The following is a 21274-nucleotide window of genomic DNA, read 5'->3' on the forward strand; positions in this document are numbered from 1 at the left end:
AGTTGAGGATATAGTTAGTTTTGATGACTGAGGCCTGGATTTTAATGACCTAAAACAACAGTGAAATATGCAAGTGTTCATGAGCTAAAACTTAAATGGAAATGGCCTTAAAAAATAAAATACCATCATCAAAGTTTATTTAAAAAACATTCATGTTGATTTTTTAAATATACTAATAATACAAAATTCACTTACGAACAAGATGTGAGTACAGTACTTACTTTTTGCAGTGTTTAAAACTAAACGGCACTTACTTTTGAAATTTCTGCATGTGCCTGAAATAGACATAAAGTGTAGTCAAAACATCTGTGCAGACAATAGAACCATTTCTTCACTACTGCACACACTTCAAAATTAGTTATCATACCTTGTTGACCTTCAGTTTCTGCAGAGTTGCACTGGATTACAAGGTACATGTTTAGGTTTTTCCATTTTCAGGGGTATACAGTTGTTGCTGAGGCTAGTTTTGTACCTGGAAAAGCTCCTCTCCACACACAGGAACATATTCGAAGGCAGTGAGTTCAGTACAGGCCATCTTTGGTTCACTGTCATCAAATGTTGTGGCATTTCCAGAAAGACTGTCACTGATTTTGCACATTGTAGATTATACAGGATTCTGCAATTTGTTGTTCACTTTGTCAGCACATGACGACCTCATCCCAATTCACTCTGTACATGGTGCACAATATCCAGGGTGGGGCTCAGTTGGGTACCAGCAGGTTCCAGTCATATGTTGGGTTTTGAAACCATTGAAAAGTTGGCATTGATCTATGCCAGGTTTACAGACAAGATATGTGTAAAGATCTGTTTTCACAGTTTTGAAAGTACTTGATTTATCACTATCAAGCTCACAAAAGATGGTTTTTATTTTTGTGTAGATGGTGCAATAACACTAAGCATCATTAAGAGCAAACCCCTTTGTGTAAGAAGAGGCTGAGGGGGAAAGGGGCAGTGAAGGTGCTTGTTTCTTGAATTCCTGCACCAGTAGTGGAGTTTTCATGTAGATTTTCTCACCAAAGAAACTTAATTCGTCTACCACAGGTTAATTTGAACACTTTTCTTCTGCAACCCGGTGTAACATACGTGCATGGCAAATTATGTTCACCATATTAGCTGGAGAATCTGAAGCAACTTGGCTGCTTTATCCATGTGTGAAGCACCGTCTGTTACTAACAGCAAACAGTTGTGTCTGTTCGCACCATCCAGCCACAGTAGCTCCGTAGAGTTGTTGAACAAAATGGCAGTTGTCGAGTTGTTCTCTCTCTCTCTCTCTCTCTCTCTCTCTCTCTCTCTCTCTCTCTCAAGTGCCATGCATTAGGAGGAACACTTCTCTAGGCTCATTAACTTTTAGAACACGAACATCTTCATTTGGAGCATAATTCCCACCTGTATTGGGGTCTCTTTTTTCTATAGACATCCAGACTTTTTGGTCAGCAACACTAATTCATATTTTGTTGAGCAACTCCTTTTAGCACACATATAAACAGTTGTTCCCAATGGAAATTCATAGGGAACTGGGTGTGTTGTGTACTTCTCCAGGAACTGTCCAAAGCATGGATTCTTCACCTTCTCCAGTAGGATGTTGCAAGACACCACATCTCATTTAAGTCCATGAAGAATGATTGCACAGTTGAAGATGGACCCGTCCGCTCAAATAACAACATTTGGGGAAAGAAAAAAAAAGGTGACTTATAATTTAAATCCATGCCCTAATTATGACCAAGGAGGAGGTGGTAGGTTTGGAGTCATTTCAGCATCGGGAAAGGTTAAATAGCAGCAAGGCCATGGGCATTTGGGATGTTAATGTAGAGGGAGGTGACAAGCAGGGTGCTGGCTGGTAAAGGAACAGAAACTGTGGAAAGTCTGTGGAGGAAATGGTTGGTATAAACCATACATTCTGTCCCCGGTTACGTATCGTTCCCCACATAACTACTGTCCAGCCACAAAGGAGCATTCTTGTTGTTGCTCAGAACCACCCAGGACTGGAGCAACTGGATCATAGTCTCTGCCAGGATTTCAAATACTTCTCATTGTGCCATGGAATGGGAAATATTCTCTCCGCCCTCATTCCTACTTCCCTTCCACAGTGATATATGCACTCTTCCTCCCCCCTTTCCCACCCACCCTTACTCAACCTGTGTAATATCCTAGTTAGCCCCCATCATGCTCCTGCTCCCAACACTTTGCCTCAAAATTCACATCCCTGCAGTAGACTTAGATGCTAGGCCTGTACCTTACTTTCTCCCACTGCCACCTACTCCAGTTCTGTAAGAGGCATCTTCTACCCCATCAATGGTAGGACCATCTGTGAAATCAGCCATTTGTTCTACAGACTTAGCTGTAACTACCATGCTACATTCTGTATGGGTGTGCCAACTAAGAAGCTGTCTGCCTACTTGAACGGTCACTGCAAAACTGGCCAGAGACAGCTGGACCTCCCAGTTGCTGAGCATGCCACTCAATGTGATATTCTTCACTTCAGTACTTCACTTCTGTAACAGAAGCTGTACGTCCCGCCACCCGTGAGGTGCTTTCAGTGCTTGCATTTCGGGCACATCTCGATGTACAGTATACCCACTATATAGTGAATGAGGACACCCACTTCATGAGGAGAGCCCCTGTGTTCCACTACCCATGTGTTAATTGTCATGACTGTCACTATCCATGCTCACCAGATTGCCCAGATTATAAGAAAGGAAAGGAAGATACAAGAGTGTAACTCCCTTGATCGTTTATCTTGCACTGAGGCTCATCAGAAATTTGACCAACTTCATCCTGTGTCAATGACTTCTGCTTTTGCCTCTGTTATGCCCTTTCCCCCTCCTCTCTCTTTCTTACCCCAGTCATGTCCCCCTCTCCTCTCCCCTACCCTGCAGTTCCCATGGTCTCCTGTCCAGGTGCCGCTCGTCCTCCCCGGGCGAAGAAGTGTCCTTCCTTCTTCGGCACCTGCTGGCGATGGGGCTCCCTCCCTGGACCACTCCCTTTGGTGTCTGCCATAACTCGGCCATGGTATACACTGTCTGTAAACTGTCTGTGTGCCCATGGTTGCCCACCCTTTTGGTTCCTGATCTCGCAGAATCCCGCTCTGTCTCCATGCCCTGCCCTCCTCATTTTGAGGAAGAGGAGGAGGAGAAGAAAAAGAAAAAGAAGAAACGTAAGTCCCAGGACGAGCCTCCCCCCCCCCCCCCCTCTCCCCAGTGCCCTGGAGGTGCCATCTTCCCCCTTTCAACCTGGGTTCAACATCTTGTTTATGGTTGTTGTCTTGTCCTCATTGGTGATGGATGGTGACCCGACGATGTGATTGGCTCCAGCCCGTTCGCCTTTCATTTGGATACCCACTCCATGCTTATTCAATGGAACTGTAATGGTTACTACTGTCACGTCCTAAAGCTGTAATTCCATATTACATATTACTCTAGTTTGTGTCATTCTCCAGGAATCTTATTTTACAGATGATACCTCACTGACCCTTCATGGATTTTGTGGTTTCTGTCTGAACCAGGTCAGTACTTTGAGGGCTTCTGGTGGTGGTTCCACATAGGTCCATATGGATATTGCACTACTGGCTATTAAAATTGCTACACCAAGAAGAAATGCAGATGTTAAACGGGTATTCAGATGTTAAACGGGTATTCATTGGACAAATATATTATACTAGAACTGACATCTGATTACGTTTTCACGCAATTTGGGCACGTAGATCCTGAGAAATCAGTACCCAGAACAACCACCTCTGGCCGTAAAACGGCCTTGATACGCCTGGGCATTAAGTCAAACACAGCTTGGATGGCGTGTACAGGTACAGCTGCCCATGCAGCTTCAACACAATACCACAGTTCATCAAGAGTAGTGACTGGTGTCTTGTGACGAGCCAGTTGCTCGGCCACCATTAACCAGACATTTTCAATTGGTGAGAGATCTGGAGAATGTGCTTACCAGAGCAGCAGTCGAACATTTTCTGTATCCAGAGATGCCCGTACAGGACCTGCAACATGCGGTAGTGCATTATCCTGCTGAAATGTAGGGTTTCACAGGGATCAAATGAAGGGTAGAGCCATGGGTCGTAACACATCTGAAATGTAACGTCCACTGTTCAAAGTGCCGTCAATGTGAACAAGAGGTGACCGAGACGTGTAACCAATGGCACCCTATACCATCACGCCGGGTGATACGCCAGTATGGCGATCACAAATACACGCTTCCAATGCAATGTCACCAAACATGGATGCGACCGTCATGATGCTGTAAACAGAACCTGGATTCATCCGAAAAAATGACGTTTTGCCATTCGTGCACCCAGGTTCGTCGTTGAGTGCACCATCGCAGGCACTCCTGTCTGTGATGCAGTGTCAAGGGTAACCGTAGCCATGGTCTCAGAGCTGATAGTCCATGCTGCTGCAAACATTGTCGAACTGTTCGTGCAGATGGTTGTTGTCTTGCAAACGTCCCCATCTGTTGACTCGGGGGATCGAGACGTGGCTGCACGATCCGTTACAGTCATGCGGATAAGATGACTGTCATCTCGACTTCTAGTGATAAGAGGCCATTGGGATCCAGCACGGCGTTTCGTATTACGCTCCTGAACCCACAGATTCCATATTCTGCTAACAGTCATTGGATCTCGACCAACGTGAGCAGCAATGTTGCAATACGATAAACCACAATCGCAATAGGCTACAATCCGACCTTTATCAAAGTCGGAAATGTGATGGTACGCATTCTCCTCCTTACATGAGACATCACAACAACATTTTACCAGGCAACACCGGTCAACTGCTGTTTGTGTATGAGAAATCGGTTAGAAACTTTCCTCATGTCAGCACGTTGTAGGTGTCGCCACCAGCGCAAACCTTGTGTGAATGCTCTGAAAAGCTAGTCATTTGCATATCACATCATCTTCTTTCTGTTAAAATTTCGCATCTGTAGCACGTCATCTTCGTGGTGTAGCAATTTTAATGGCCAGTAGTGTATTATTATATGGACCTCACTTCATACCATGTTGAAAGTAGTTGCTGTCTGTGTCCACTTGGACTCTGCAGTTGTGGTTTGCAATCTCTATCTCCCTCTTGACAGTTCACCTACACCTAATGCCCTAACAGCCCTCCTACAGCAACTACCCCGTCCCTTCCTCTTCTTTGGGGATACCCATCACCCTTTTGAAGCATTGCCTTTTCATGGAATTGAAGGCTCCTCATTGACCAATTTGTTGCAGACCATGACGTGTGTCTTCTTAATGATGGTTCTTCTCATTTTAGTGCTGCATATGGCACTTTCTGTGCCATTGATCATTCACTCTCTAGCCCTCCCCTTCATACTTTCTTGCCCGGATCGCCAAATGATGACCTCTCTGATAGTGACCACTTCCCATTGATTCTCTTATTTCCTTCCCACCTCCTGATGACAAAGTTACCCTGCTGGGCTGTCCTCCATGCAGATTGGTCTCTATATACCTTTCAGGTCATGCTTACACCCTCTTTGTCGGGAAGTCATCAGTGAACTGTTGGATAAAATAATCTGTGCTGCCAGCATTGCTGATCCCTGCTTGACAGGCTCCATTCACCATTGACCAGTTCTGTGGTGGAGCAAGATCATTGCTACTGCCATTCATGATCTTAATCACTCCTTGCAATGTCTTAAGTGGCACCTATCCTCCGCCAGTCTTATTACTATTAAGGATCTTTGCGCCATAGCCTGTTACTTAATCAGACGGAGCTAGCAGGCATGTGGGGAATATTTTTTCTCCTTTCTAGATTCTTCTGCCCACACCCTCCAAGGTTGTCAGTGGCAGTCTTCCATTCCGGGCCTTGCACTTCCAGGTGGCCATTGTGCAGATTCATCAGTTCTCGCACAACACCTTGTGACATATTTTGTCATGGCATGCTGCCTTCCTCCTCTGGAAACAGTGGGCTGAAGCTCCCTGCTTATGTTTTACCCCCTTGTCAGGTGGAATCCAAGAGCGAACCTTTTACTGAATGGGAGCTGCTTCTGGCTCTCTCTTATTTCATCCATAAAAAGTTGCTTCAACACCTCAGTCCTGCACATCATCATCTCCTCCAGATTTTCAACCATATTTGACTCCAAGGCACTTTCTTCTCTCACTGGACAGGAGAGATGGTCTGTGATGTACCATCTTCTTCAATTGGAAACCACAGTGTGGCAGGCCCTTTTTTCAGTACCGCCACCTTGCTCATTCAGAGTCTGTGTTGGCATAGTTCTCAGCTCTCCATAGACCTAGCAGAATGGTGTTACACAGGGCTCCACATTAATTGTCCTTTTTCTCATCGCTTTTAATAGACTTGGGGCCTCCGCCAAACCGTTGCTCACTCTAGGTCTGTATGTGGATGATTTCTGTATTTGGGCTACGTCCCACTCAGTGGCCTCTGCGGAACAACAGCTCCAGGGTGCCATCCGTCATGCTTCCACATGGTCACTCTCACATGGTTTCCAATTCACGCCCCTTAAGTGGAGCATGGGGCATTTCTGTCACTGTACTACGGTCCATCCTGATTCAGAGCTCTACCTCAATGCCTAACATCTGACTGTGATCCTCCAGTTTCATTTGTTGCATCTTCTTTTTTGACAGCAAGCCACTTGGTTGCCCCATATCTGTCATCTGAAAGTTGGCTGTTTTTGTAAACTCTGTTCTTCACTTCCTTTGTCACACTTTCTGGGGCACAGATTGTTTGACCATTCTCCATCTTTATTGAGCATTAGCTCTGTCTCATCTGAAGTACAGTTCGCAAGTTTATGGATCAGCTGCCCCTTCCATGCTGCTCCTCTTTGACCTGGTTCACTATCGTGGTATCTGTTCAGCCACCGATGCCTTTCGCAGTAGCCCTGTAGACAGCCTTCTGGTTGACACTGGGATCCCTCCCCTTTGAATTCGGCAGTCCCAGCTCCTGGTTTCTTATGTCATCACTACCCACTATTCCCCTGCTCACCCCTACTATTCTGTTCTATTCTTTTCATGGATTCGGGTCTTCGCCCATCCGCTGCTCGCTCTTAGGTGGGTTTGCTAGTCTGGTTCCCCTCACTTCTCTCCGCCATGACTTCCGTCTTCCTTCCTTGTGTGTTTCCCCACGTTCTCTCCCAATCACACCCCTACACTACTCCCTTCCCTACACCCACCTGGTTAGTTCCTCGGCCCCAGCTTCGGATGGATCTCTTCTGGAGTCTGAAAGCCTCCATCCCTCCAATGGTGTTCCATTGTTGTTCCAAACACTTTTACAGGAGTTTCAGGATCCTGTTGTTTCTTACACCATTGGCTCTATATCCGCTGATCATGTGGTATATGCCTTGATATCATCCAGTGGTGTGGAACACCGTCTCCTGCCTGCGACATGTGGGGTATTAACTGCAAAATTAATAGTCATTTATTGGGCCCTCTGCTTCATTACAGTCCTCACTCACCCGGGTTTTGTTATGTATGGACTCAATGAGCGGCCTTCGGGCAATCACTCGGAGTTTTCCCACCACCCCTTGGTCTCTGTCATCCACGACCTTCTCGCTGATCTTCATGATTCTGCTTGTTTAGTTGATTGATTTCCTTTGGGGTGGTGGCCACATACGTATTCTGGGTAATGAACTTGCTGTGATCGTCTGGCTTGGAGAGTCAGTGACCTAACCTCCATTACCTGTGACCCTTTAGGGACAGATTTAATCAAATCCCCATTTGCTGTGTTGTGGGCCGACTCTTAGGAGGATATCCCACTGCCCCCCCCCCCCCCCCCAATTTAATAAATTTCACGCCATCAGGGAAACTCCCACCATATGGCATTCTTTCCTCTGCCTCTCCCGGTAGGGCTCTACCATCCTCTGCCGTCTTTGTATTGGCCACACAAGTTTGACCTATAGTTTTTTATTCCGCAATGAGCCCCCACCCCCTCCCTCCTTGCGCACTTTCGTAGTTGTGGGGCTCCCCCTCATGGTGATTCATATTTCACTGGACTGCCCTGCCTTTCGGCCCTTTGCACTAAATATATCCCATCCCACCTTTGTTGTTTTGGGTGTTAGTGGCCGACCCTTGTGTGGTTATGTCTGCCCTTGGTTTTCTTTGCGAATGTGGTTTGTCCTCCTTGTAAGTCCATGAATTTTCCTCTGGAATTTGAAACCCACAGTTAGCATAGACACTGGTTGTGAAGGCCTAGGTCTTGCCTCCATGCAGGCCAGGTTCTCCTCGCCTTTTCCCTACATTTTGTTTAGTCTGTTGTGCAGTTTTGCTTCATCTTTTCTTGTGTCTTCTTCTCCGGGTGCTGCCCCCATGTATTGTAATAATGGTATAGTGTGAGTGTTGGGACGGGTTGGTGGCAGTGCTGGTGCCCCACCGCATGTAGTGTTTCTGGGGCACTACTGCTACACCCATTTCCATCTCCCCCCTTCCTACTCTTTCCTTTTCCTGTGCCCTGATACCTCTTTTCGCTCTTTGTTTGCCTGTTATCCTTTTTCCTTGACAAGATAGTGCTGTTTGAGTTTTTGTTCCATTGATTTCTCCCATCTTAGCTCATGGGACCAATGAATGACCTCACTGTTTGGTTGCCCCCCAACCAACCACCTGCCTAACCCCTTCCCTGCTCCCACTCCAGTACTACACTGACCTTGTATCCTGTCATTGCATCTGTCTAATCCTATCCTCTTGTCCCCTTGACAGTGACAGGATGGTTTCAGTACCCAGGGATAACAGTGGCCGTGTGTGTGTGTGTGTGTGTGTGTGTGTGTGTGTGTGTGTGTGTGTGTGTGTGAGAGAGAGAGAGAGAGAGAGAGAGAGAGAGAGAGAGAGAGAGAGCGCTGTGCTTGTGTTAATGTGTGAGAGTTTTCCACTCCTAATGAAAAAACTGATCCGAAAGCTGAACATTTATGGCATTGTTTTCATAGTGCCTGTCTGTTATTCAACGCCACCTCTATGTGGTGAACAGCAGTCATACTTTCCACACTGATGATATTCCATCCTTGATGTCTATTGTTTAATATGGCCAATATTATTATTAAGCAAATGTTAAAGTTCTGGTTTAGCCTGCACTAGAGAACAATTCAATTCATTAAAATTTTATGTCAGACTGATTGAAATGTCCAGAGAAATATTAAAAGATTTAGTTGTTTTAAGGTGCTTTATGTAGTATGATTCTAACAAGTAGATACTAATTTAACACATACTGATGGCTCTAAATAAGGGAGACAAACTGTTAGCTTTGTTTCTTCTCTGACTAAATCTTCAGTACTCACATATTACAGATTTCATTGTATTTGATGCAGAATGACTTAGTTACAAGCATTTCCAGTGAGATTGCTAGTGACTAAATTGTCATCTGTTGAGATCTTCATAGTGCCTTTGCAGCAAGATGCTTATGGAGTTACTCAGAATATTCATGACATCATTCAGAATGTGCAGTCATAAGAAAGCACATTTAAATCTTCTGTATACTAATTGTATGGTAATATATGAAACTGTCTTAATCAATAGAGTAGACAAGAAAGAAATATAAAATGTAGAGCTAAGAGGTTTTTGCTCTCCAACATGTTAGTACTTTTGATGGATAAATTTATTTGCCAGTGGAAGAATCAGTGGTTGGAATTTTGTAACTGGAAGCAATGTGTTCTGGAAAATGGTATATCTGTAGTGGATGATTTTTCAGGGTTCCATATGGAGTAAAAGAAATATAACAGTTTAAAATAATCACTACCATATTATAATTGGCTATGTTTCCTGATGAGACTGTTCAGTGCTTTGTGATGCTTGTAATGTTCACCATAATTATAGTAGACTGTATTCTATACCTGTATTGAACAAAAGTACTGAGATTGTGTTGTAACTTAATCTATCGTTTGGAGGCAACAGGAAGTGGATTAACTGCTCCTAAATTGTATTAGTGGTTGCAATACACCATAAAATTATTGCGTGGGTTTTTTGCTGTTGCAGAAGGGGTAGTTTGTAATTATTTTTTGTGGTAAATGTATGGATCTTCTGGGTGCTTATGGCTGTTTTCCCAGTGTGCCTGTTTATCCATAAAGCAAGTAAAATGAGCTGTATAATCGACAGAAAAAATACTTAGTGGCAAAGTTTACTCATTAGTGTTAATCTTGTAGTGCTGCTGCTGTAACCAATCTTCCATGGTCAGTGAAGAGGTTAAACTTCAGCCATTTTTATCAACTCACCCCCATTAGAAAAATTTCTTATAGCCTCATAGGAACACTTTCCAGAAGCAGATTATGGATTTTCTTTTATAAGACACTGATCAACCAAACCATTGAGTTATGCCATTTGTGAAACTGATTGCTGCCTTTTGGCACTGCTGGCACTTGATATGGTAGGGAAATCACTCAAGCTGTTCATAAATGGATGGGGAAGTGTTCCAGTGAAAATAATTAACACAGAAGGAGGAAATACAGTGACATGAATAACTTCGACAAAGGTCAGGTTATTATGGCCAAAAGCCTGGGAATTTTAGTCTGACAAAGAGGTTTCAGGTGCTGTCTGTGACTGACACTGTCACGGAGCCAGATGCCATCTCCTGTCCTGTTTCGGAGGAAACCTGTTAGCCTCCAAGATCTGGACAATTACAGACGGTGGGGCTATTGATAGTTGGGAGCTCTGAGGTTAGGCGCGTTACAGGGTAGACGATCTCCACTCCCTCCAAATTAAGTATATAAGTGCAGACCAGATATGGCTTCAATTCAAAGAAATAGTATTGGCAGCATTTGAGAGATTTATATCAAATAAAGTAACAAATGACAGAGCTGATCCTCATTGGTACACAAAATGGGTCAGAACACTGTTGCAGAAACCATGAAACAAACATGCCAAATTTAAAGACGCAAAATCTCCAAAATTGGCGATGTTTCACAGAAGCTCGAAATTTAGTGCGGACCTCAATGTGAGATGCTTATAATAGTTTCCATAAGGAAACTTTGTGTTGAAGCCTGGCAGAAAATCCAAAGAGATTCTAGTTGTATGTGAAGTATGCTAGTGGCAAGACAAAATCAGTGCCTGCTCTGTGCGATGGCAATGGAAATACTATCAATGAAAATGCTGCCAAAGCAGAGTTACTAAACACACCCATCCGAAATGTCTTCACAAAAGAGGATGAAGTAAATATTCCAGAATTTGAATCAAGAACAGCTGCCAACATGAGTCCTTGGAGTAGTGAAGCAACTTAAATCACTTAATAAAAGCAAGTCTTTTAGAAAACATCATTCTTGTGAAACACTAGTAGCTCTTTACTTGCATGAAGTGTTGAGTGCTATTGACAAGGGATGTCAGATTGATTCTGTATTTCCGGAAGGCTTTTGACGCTGTACTACAGAATCAGATTGTAGTGAAATTGCATGCCTATGGAATATCATCTCAGTTATGTGACTGAATTCATGATTTCCTGTCAGAGCGGTCACACTTCGTAGTAATTGACAGAAAATCATTGAGTAAAACAGAAGTGATTTCTGGCACTCCCCACGGTAGTGTTATAGGCCCTTTGCTGTTTCTTGTCTATATAAACAATTTGGGGGAGAACCTGAGCAGCTGTCTTAGGTTGTTTGCTGATGACACTGTCATTTATCGACTAATAAAGGTATCGGAAGATCAAAACAAATTGCAAAATGATTTAGAAAAGATATCTGCATGGTGCAAAAATTGGTGGTTGACCCTAAATAATGAAAAGTGTGAGGTCGTTCACATGGGTGCTAAAAGGAATCCATTACACTTCGGTTACACAATAAATCAGTCAAATCTAAAGGCTGTAAATTCAACAAAATACCTAGAAATTACAATTACGAACAACTTAAATTGGACGGAACACATAGAAAATGTTGTGGGGAAGGCTAACCAAAGACTGTGTTTTATTGGCAGGACACTTAGGAAATGTAACAGATCTACTAAGGAGAGTGCTTACGCTATACTTATCTGTCCTCTCTCAGAATATTGCTGCACGGTGTGGGATCTTTACCAGATAGGATTCATGGAGTACATCGAAAAAGTTCAAAGGAGGACAGCACGTTTTGTATTATCATGAAATAGGGGAGAGAGTGTCACTGAAATGACACAGGATTTGTGGTGGACATAATTAAAACAGCAGCATTTTTTTGTTGTGGTGGAATCTTTTGACAAAATTCCAGTCACCAACTTTCTCCTCTGAATGCAAAAATATTCTGTTGAGACCGACCTACATAGGAAGCAACGATCACCGTGATAAAATAAGGGAAATCGAAGCTCATACAGAAAGATGTAGGTGTTTGTTCTTTCTGCACACTATTCATTATTGGAATAATAGAAAATTGTGAAGGTGGTTCGAAGAACCGTCTACCAGGCACTTAAATGTGATTTTCAGAGTATCCATGTAGATGCAGTTATCTCGGAATTAGTGGTGCTGATCAGCTCTTCATGTGCTACTGTCATGGGAATCTGTGGAAATTGCTTGAAGGATAGTGAAACCACGAGAGGTGATGAAGTGTTGGATGTCCACAACTCATCGCAGAATGTGGAGGTTTATCAATGGGTGAAACTGGAAAGATGGCAATCTGTGACAGATCCGATGACAGAGTAAAAGACTGGTGTGTGCACATGTGATTTGGAGCACACCGCACAGGTCACATTGTTGAACATGGATGTACACAGCAGATGGCCCTTACATATTGCCATATCAACCTAACAATATTGACAGTTGTTACTGCATTAGGTACTGGATAATAGAGACTGGGCTGTGGACTGAGGTAAACTTGTCACCTGGTTGCATGAATCACTCACCCCCCCCCCCCTCCCTCCCCCATCAACAGTAGTGTCCACATGCGCCCTCGTCTAGGTGTGTGGCTGCTCAAAATGTGCACAGTGCTGTGATGTAGGCAGGTTGGGCAGTGATATGTTATGGAGGACATGCATCTGGACTTCCATGCTACCTGTGGCAGTAATCAAAGGCACCATAACTGCTGTGGGCTAGTGAACATTATTGCAGACCACTTACATCCATTCTTGCTTACTGTCTTCCTCGGCAGCAGTAGTATCTTCCAGCAGGATAACTGTCCATGTCACAGGGAGGACCAAAATAGTGCTACAATGGTTTGAGGCGTGGTAGTGAATTCACATTGGTGTCTTAGACATTAAATTCGCCTTACCTGAAGCCTGTGGAACAAATTTGTGACTCTAAAGAATGCCAGCTCCAATCCCACAAACCACCAGCCCATAATTTATGGGAACTGAATGGCTTGTGTGCCTGGTTCCACATACCTGCAGAACCCTACCATGGAATGGCGGAAACCGTGGCACATAGAATTGGTGCAGTGTTCTGTTCCAAAGGTGCCCCAACACACTGTTAAGCAGGTGGTCGTAATGTTTTGGTTCGTTGCTGTAAGATACTTACTTTGAAGATCATAAGCACATAGAGACTAGATAGGCCTGAAGTCTCCTGACAGGGATGTTTTCTCATGTCCCCCTTCCATGCCCTTTCAGTTGTTAAGAAAATTGTGGGATTGTTAAATATTCCACTTAAATTATGCCTTGCTGGGCAACAGCTAATGAAGTACTACTGCTTAATGTTATCATTGACCTCTGGCAACAATTTATTAATGTTTCAGTGCAACATGAGCAGCTTTTTCAGTTGATAAAGTCTTGCTTGTGGAATGATACTTGTCTGGGTAATTTCCTTACTTTCACAGGTAGGATTCAGGTTTTATGTTGGTATCCAGGCTGTGGATTGGTCAGCACAGTTACTCCGAGAGCACTGTAATCTGTAACTGAGACCACTGTAATCAGTAAGTGCTTCTACAACACATTAGACACTGCAGTGGAAACTAATGTGTTGGAAAGAGTGGGATTCTTGCTATAGCTACTTTGATCATGAGGGTGGTAGAAACATGTAGTCAATAAAACAAAATAAATTATGATGTTAAAAATATAACTCAGAAAATTTTCTACCTCTAGGTGATCTGTGACCAATTTGATGGAAACCCTTGCTAATGCAAATCACTTGTTATTGCAACAAGACAATTTTGTTACACTTAGCTACGTAATTCCAGGTCTCTCCTTGTGTAGACTTTTGTGTCATGTGAAACAAGTGCAGATCCTAACAGTGAAAGAACAAAATTAAAAAAAAAAAAAAATGTTTAGGGCACTGGCAGACATATTTAACCCAATGCTCTATGTCGTTCACATTGTTTTAATGTGACAACTGTGAATAACTATAAATTACATATCCTTATAATGGAGAGGTATAGTGAGAGTTGTGAAACTCGATGAGAGTTATCTGGAATAATAGTGACCCCCCCCCTTTTTTTTCTTTACACCTTTTCGCAATGTAAAATCATGTGTTTCCAAAGTACAACAGCTGTAAAAATTTCCAAAAGATGATAAATATAGTTTATTTGCTTTTATTTTTAGATTATTGATAAACTGAAGAAGGACTGCCAAGAAGAGGTAGATATTCTGTTGCGCTGGGGACATCATCCAAATATAGTTACACTGCGGAATGTAAGTTACTACACACAGATAATGTCTTTTGTCTTTTTATAACAATAATGGATTTTGTTCTGTAAAAAACATATCAGAATGCTGTGGCATCAAATAACTAAAATATCATTATGATTTTTATTTTTTCTGCATGATACTTACGTAACCATGTTGTGGTTCATATGATAAGCTACATACATCCATTTTACAATATGTGATAATGAACAGTGTTAGAGATGTCATTTTAGTTGGTAGATGCTTTGAATGGTACAGTTAAAGTGTTAATAAATTTCTGTTGTAGATGACATATAATATTTTACTAATTTTTTCAAGGTGTATGAAGATGAACGGTCAGTGTATCTCGTAATGGAGCTGATGCGTGGCGGAGAATTGCTTGATAGGCTGTTTCAACACAAATTTTTCTCGGAGAGGGAAGCCAGTGCTATCATGAATATTATAGTTACAACAGTGCAATATCTTCATCAGCATGGTGTAAGTAACTGAATTTTTTTTTAAATTTTGCTTGTGTACTGTGCCCAAATTATACTTACAGGGAAATTTTGATGCTAAAGAAAATAAGTTTGTTTGGCTCAAAAATTTTAGATGAATCTTCTATTGTACTGGCAGCAGCAACACACAGTAAATGAATTTACCTATGTAATAGTAGGTCATTAATAAGCTGTAAGGAAAATGCAATCACAAAACTGTTAATATTGTTCATAAACTGATGAATGGAGAGTGATATGTCTGTGTAAAACTATGTTCTTAATTCTCACATACAACAAACATAATGTATCTTCACTGAGGAATCTATCAAAAATTCTCTCTCTCTCTCTCTCTCTCTCTCTCTCTCTCTCTCTCTCTCTCTCTCTCCATCTCCATCTCCATATTGCACTGTTGTTCAGTAATAATGATATTGCCTATATTGATGTATAAAAAAGTAAATCAGTCATCAAACTGTAAGTTGGTCTCAACATCACAGTATTTTATTAGGCATGATCCTGTGGGACATAGCATGCTCCTGCCTTCCTCAAACTGCTTAGCTGACTTACCCATTCAGTTACAGTGTAATTTGGCATTTATCACATAAACAAACATAGTCAGAGGTGAAAGTAGTAATAAGTAATGGATAAAAATCCTAGGACTAACCAGTAACGGAATCCCAGAGTTTTCAATTCTTCAATATAGCAGTGAACCACTGAGATAGCTGTTTCAAGATATAAGCTAGAAGTCACTAGAGTTTACACTGACTTCTGCAAACAAAGGCAACATTTTTAATGTAAATTGTAGGGTATCTGAACAGTCAGCATCATACACTGGCTTGCCAAAACATTATGACCACTGCCCACAGTGACATAGGATGCCATCTGGTGGCATTGCGGCACATGATGTGATTACATAAGTATGTAAGCAGAGCAGATACAGACAAAGGGTCACCCTAGTGAAGATAAGGGCTGCAAGTGGAGGGGGGGGGGGGTAGGATCCATTGAGATAAGCAACTTTGACAAAAGGCAGGTTATTATTACGCAGTGCCTGGGACAGAGTATATCAAAAACAGTGAAGCTGGTCAAATGTTCACATGCTACTGTCGTGAGCATCTGTGGAAAGAGAAAGAGACAGTAGGACAGTGAAATCGCCACTAGGTGCTTAATGGTGGGATGTCCATGACTCTTCACAGAATGTGGGGTTTGGAGGCCTGTCTGCTCTGTAAAGGTGGGTATATGGTGATCTGTGACATCTCCATCAACAGAGCACAGTGTTGGTACACGTACATGTGTTTCAGAGCGTACTATTCATCGTACATTGTTGAACATAGAGCATTGTTGACCTGACATCTGCAGTTGTGATTGAAGTGGGCACAGGGTCAATGGGATTTGTCTGTCAGTCAATGGAGATGGGTTGCTCTTGAGGTGAATCACATGTTTCCTTCAGTAGTTCAATGGTCGACTCCACAAATGCTATCATTGAGGTGAACTGTGGCTTGAAAGGTGCAGCACACCATGGACACAGGCTGGTGGGAGCAGTATCATGCTATGGGAGACATTCTCCTGTGCTTGCATGGGATCTATGGTAGTCGAAGGGCACCGACAGCTGTGAATTGTGTACATCCCTTTGTGCTTGATGTTTTCCCCGACAGTGAAATTATCTTTCAGCGGTATGATTGGCCATGTCTTGGATCCAGAACCATGTTACAATGTTTTGAGGAGCATTATAGTGAAGTCACGTTGATGTCTCGGTGACCATTTCTCGTGACACAAACCCAATGGAACCCATCTGGGTTGCTGTCTGGCACCATCACCTCATACGAAAATCAGCAGCCCATTATTTATGTGAATTATATGATCATTGCACTATCTAATGCCACCTGCCTCCACAAGCCTACCAACAAACTATTGTCAAGGATCCAAGCATAATTGGTGATCTGTATCATTTGAAAGATAGGCAAACAAGCTATTAAGCAGGTGTTTGTAATGTTTGGACAGGTCAGTGTATATCCAATTATCCAATTCTTGAAAACATAATGTGGAGCATAATTGGTTAAACTTAAGAGTATTGTAAAATACTCGTAAGGTATTCCTTGGATGTTGTAACTGAACGTTGCTGTCAGTTCAGCCCAAACATCCCTTGGTAACAGAAAATGTATTTCTACTCTACTTCATTTAAGAAGGGGAAGTATGCAAGCTAGTTATTTCCAATTACGCCTGCTTGCCAAGGCGGCACTATGTCGTAAATGTGGCAACACAATAAGAAATAACCAATAACCTATTTTAATAGTTGTGATACAAAGTTGGACCTAACTTCAGTAACAGTTGGAAGTGTGCCACTTACGTATTACACCCTACACAATAACATCTAAATAACTTCACTGTCCCCTTGGCAGTCCATGATTCAGTCACAGTGACTGAAACAATTATGCAGACACTCCTAGCTGACTGTATTTATTACTCCATAAATAGTTACTGCCAAGACAGAACTGTAGTCTTTTGAGTAGAACTCCTCCGTAGTGGAATTGCAGGAACTTTGTGAGTGTCAGTGGTGCACTGCCCTTAGTTGGTGTTCATGGAAGAATCTCCATCTATGCTATCACTAGGCGGAATCAGAATTGTCCACTGTTGACAGTGCTCTCTCTGGCAGCTGGCAACACTATTGGTGGACGAATACAATGTGCTGATAAGCATGGTATGCAAACAGAGTCACGATCAGTGAGCGCCATCAGGAGGTGGCTGCTTGGAACCGGGAAGGTTCGTGATGCGTGGTGCCTGTGTAGTGGTACCTTAGTATTGTTGTGTACCACTTCAGCCATGTACACAACATCCTCCTCCATTGGAGGGGGGGGGGGTGAAGCTAAAGAAGGTGGATGGCTTAACTAGTGTTCTGTTTCCTAGCTTGCCAGTATGTGTATTTGGTAGGTGCACACATGTGGCTCCCTGGGCATTCGCCCACAGCACTGTCGGAAATCCACACAAAATGATGATGAGGGGGGTGCCTAATCAAGTGTTCACCATTTTGATGAGTTGTGAGGCACAACCTCAATTTCCATCAGTTTGTCACTGGCCAGCTGCCCTCCTGGCAGAAAATTGGGGACAGTTGCTGGCTGCATTGGAATTTCCCTCGGATGCTAGCTGCATACAGGTCTTCTGGTTATACAAAAGAAAACTGCCTAAGAGTTCTGCCTATGTATGTGTGAGCATGGTGTGGTCCAATTTGATTTTTATGTGCTTTGTGGCACCATTGGAACATTTAGCTTTAAACATTACATTTCCAATCTGCTTCTTGACTATGCCTGGTACCCATGTCTTTTTTCCGTACTTGAACATTGAAATCAGTACTGTACCATTCAGTTTAAACAATTTTTATTTATACTGTTGTTGAAGCTTGACTTGTGGATGCACGAGTGACTTCAAATTTACATTACTATTCAATGGAGTCTGTACATTTTGTGGAGTAGCTCTGAACTGAGAGAGCATTGGGAAAGCTTGGTCATGTGGGATGTGAAAGTTCATATGCATCTTTCGGCTGTTCCATTGGCCTCAGTATGAAACTGTGCAGTTCTATAGTGTGAAATACTATTGGTTTCACAAAATAATTTAAATTCCTGAGAAGAAAATTCTGTGCTGTTGTCAGTGCTGGTAGATATCAGAAATCCTTCAATAGAGAAGACCTTTGACAAAGCCTCAATAGTTTTCGTGGGAGATACTGATGACATCTGTATCACAGTAGAAATTTGGAGAAAGAATCGATGAGGATGAGCCAGTAGCTTCCAAGAAGCAGTCCAGAAAAATCAGATGTGACCATGGTTCTGAAGCCTGTAGACATGGAAAATATTGTCAAGGCGGAGCCAACTAGTGTTTTTGACACATCATCATAATGTGTCTGCCAATATTTTTCTAGTAGCAATGCTTATCTGGCAGTATGTTTGGTATGAAATATCTCCCAATGGCATTTATGTAGCACCTGTAGTACATTGCATTTAAGGGCTGCAGAAGTAAGCACTCACGTATTGTCTGGTTCTGAGTGTACCAGAATGCCACTGTAAGTGCATGCCTCTTGTTCCATTAAGATTTAATCAGTGGATGATTGAGTAACTTTTTACCATTAGGCCACTCTATTTGAATAAACTGTTTGATTTTAGACGAAACAGGAACTACAGGTATAAGTTTTGCAATTAAACAGGAGTTTACTGGGAAGTTTTTCCACAGTGTCTTCACTACTGATATCTGTTGAGAAACAAACATCAGATGATAAGTCAAACTTTTTGTCTTACCTTATTGGCATTTGCATGTTGTGCTGAGATCCTGAAAATAATCTCATCGTTGTAACTTGACAGAAGTGGCACCCAGAATAGCTAACATCGAGCTGCCTCTGTAGGAGCAGTACTATTTGGTCTAAAGACAGGCACTAAAGATTTGTGGTCTTTGAGGAGGGTAAATTTATGTCCATAAATATAATGGTGAAATTTCATGATTGCAGGTACAATTGCGAGAGTTTCTGTGTATAATTTCTTTGTACCACTGTCAGAGTCCATGAAATGAAATGAATACAATTAGTCATTAAAAAACCATGATGTTGATGCAACAGAATGGTGCTTGTCCCATAGTCTGAAGCATCAACAGCAGTTCATATCGTAGGTTGTGAGACATTCGGCATTAACAGTCACAGGTTTAATTTGTTAAATGCACATTGTCATTCACTGTTCTGGTTTCGTTTGGTGCCTGTATGTGACAACTTGGGCTTGAGGGAGAAACTTCCAATAATAATTAATCTGTCCTAATATGGTGATAATTGCTCAACATCCCGGAACCAGAAGGTTTTTAATGGTGTCAGTATGTTGTGGCATTAGCTTGATGCTGTTCACAGATATTATGTGCTGTAAGTATTACACTTTACATTTAAAAAAAATGTACTTTTCTTCTTTGCATTTCAAATTTGCCACTTGTAGAATTTTGAAAACAGATTCCAAATTCTGTAAGAGTTCCTCTGGAGTTGTATCTGATATAATTATGTCATTCAGGTAGTTCATAGCATTCACAGTTTTCTGAATTAATTGTCCTAAATAGTTCTGGAACAACCTCGGTGCACTTCTAGCTTCGAAGGGTAACTGTAATGGTAGAGACGAAATGGAATATTCATCACTATAAATCTCAGTGTGTCTTTGCCCGAAGGAATTTGTAAGTGTGCTTCCTTACAGTCCACCTTGGCATAGTACGCACCACCAGCTAATTTGGACATCTGTTCATGCTGCTTGGGAATAGGATACGAGTCAATAATAGATTGAGAATTAACGATTACTTTAAAATGTCTGCAAACACATAGTGAGCAGTTCAGTTTCTATACAGCTAAAACCAGTGTCATCTGTTGGCTGCTGATTACAGCTTCTACAACATTGCTCTGCTCAAGATGTTAGAGTTCCTGCTTTACTTTATCTCTCACCACGAAAGGAATGTTGTGGGTTTCCCAAAATTTTGGCACTACATTTGGCTTCAGCATAATCTGTGCCAATAACCTTTAATACTGCTTGTTGCATCAGATAAAATATTATATTTTTGCAACAGGTGATCTAACTTTCTAGTTGGAACATCAGTTTGAATTTGGTTTGGTCTGTAAAGGATAAAGTATAAACGAGACTTGTAACCAGCAGAGGAGCACCATGACAAAGCCAGGCCACAGCCAAGTCAGTTGCAGCTGATGAGGGGACTGCCAGTCAGTGGTTTCACAATGCCTCTGTGATGATAGACCACACATGCAGCTGATGCACGATGCACCTGCACGAGTATTACAGCTCAGTTAAGACACCTTAGTGTTACCAACATGTTCCAAATGATTCGGTGTGAGACAAGACACACTAACAGGTGTAAAAAGCTGAAATCACCAGGGAGAAGCAGTATTCAGTCATGGCCAAACCAGCTTGTTATTGTGCAGTCAGCTGGGCAGTGACACCTGGTCTCTGTCAACCAGAGCCTTGGCCATTACTCTGCTGCCACCAAGTCACGAACCAGTGACCGCGTCCTGTCTGCCCACCCTGGAGCTGCCATCGGGTACAAACAAATGACCACCGCCTGTCTGCCCACCCTGGACAGCAAACACCCTGCCAGCCACTCGCATCTGCTGTTCATTGGTGCCTCTGTCTCAGTCGCCAAGTCCACACGCCAGGTTGACGCTCCACTGAGTAAGCAACTTGCCTCTGTCCCATTGGCTGTTACTGTGCCTGCTGCTAACCATGGAATTATTTTATGAGGAATGAAATGCATTGCAATGACTGTACAAGCCAGATGGAATAATTAAACACTTGGTCATGTTCATGGGAGATTCAAGTTAGTCGATTAAATAAAAGAACTGTGTATATGTCCA

The 21274-nt window shown here is 42.5% G+C and overlaps 1 protein-coding gene across 6 annotated transcripts in view; it reads left to right on the forward strand.

The window, feature by feature from the left end:
- The window catches only part of LOC126183198 (ribosomal protein S6 kinase 2 beta), a 569810-nt gene that overhangs the window by 528090 nt on the left and 20446 nt on the right, over positions 1 to 21274 (forward strand). For all 6 annotated transcript variants that reach the window (XM_049924959.1, XM_049924960.1, XM_049924962.1 and 3 more), the window contains 2 exons: positions 14357 to 14446; positions 14759 to 14917. In XM_049924959.1, the coding sequence (XP_049780916.1) occupies positions 14357 to 14446; positions 14759 to 14917 (249 nt within the window). The remainder of the gene's footprint in view (positions 1 to 14356; positions 14447 to 14758; positions 14918 to 21274) is intronic.

Source organism: Schistocerca cancellata, chromosome 4 (genome assembly GCF_023864275.1).
Source record: "Schistocerca cancellata isolate TAMUIC-IGC-003103 chromosome 4, iqSchCanc2.1, whole genome shotgun sequence".
Classification (NCBI taxonomy): Eukaryota; Metazoa; Arthropoda; class Insecta; order Orthoptera; family Acrididae; genus Schistocerca; species Schistocerca cancellata.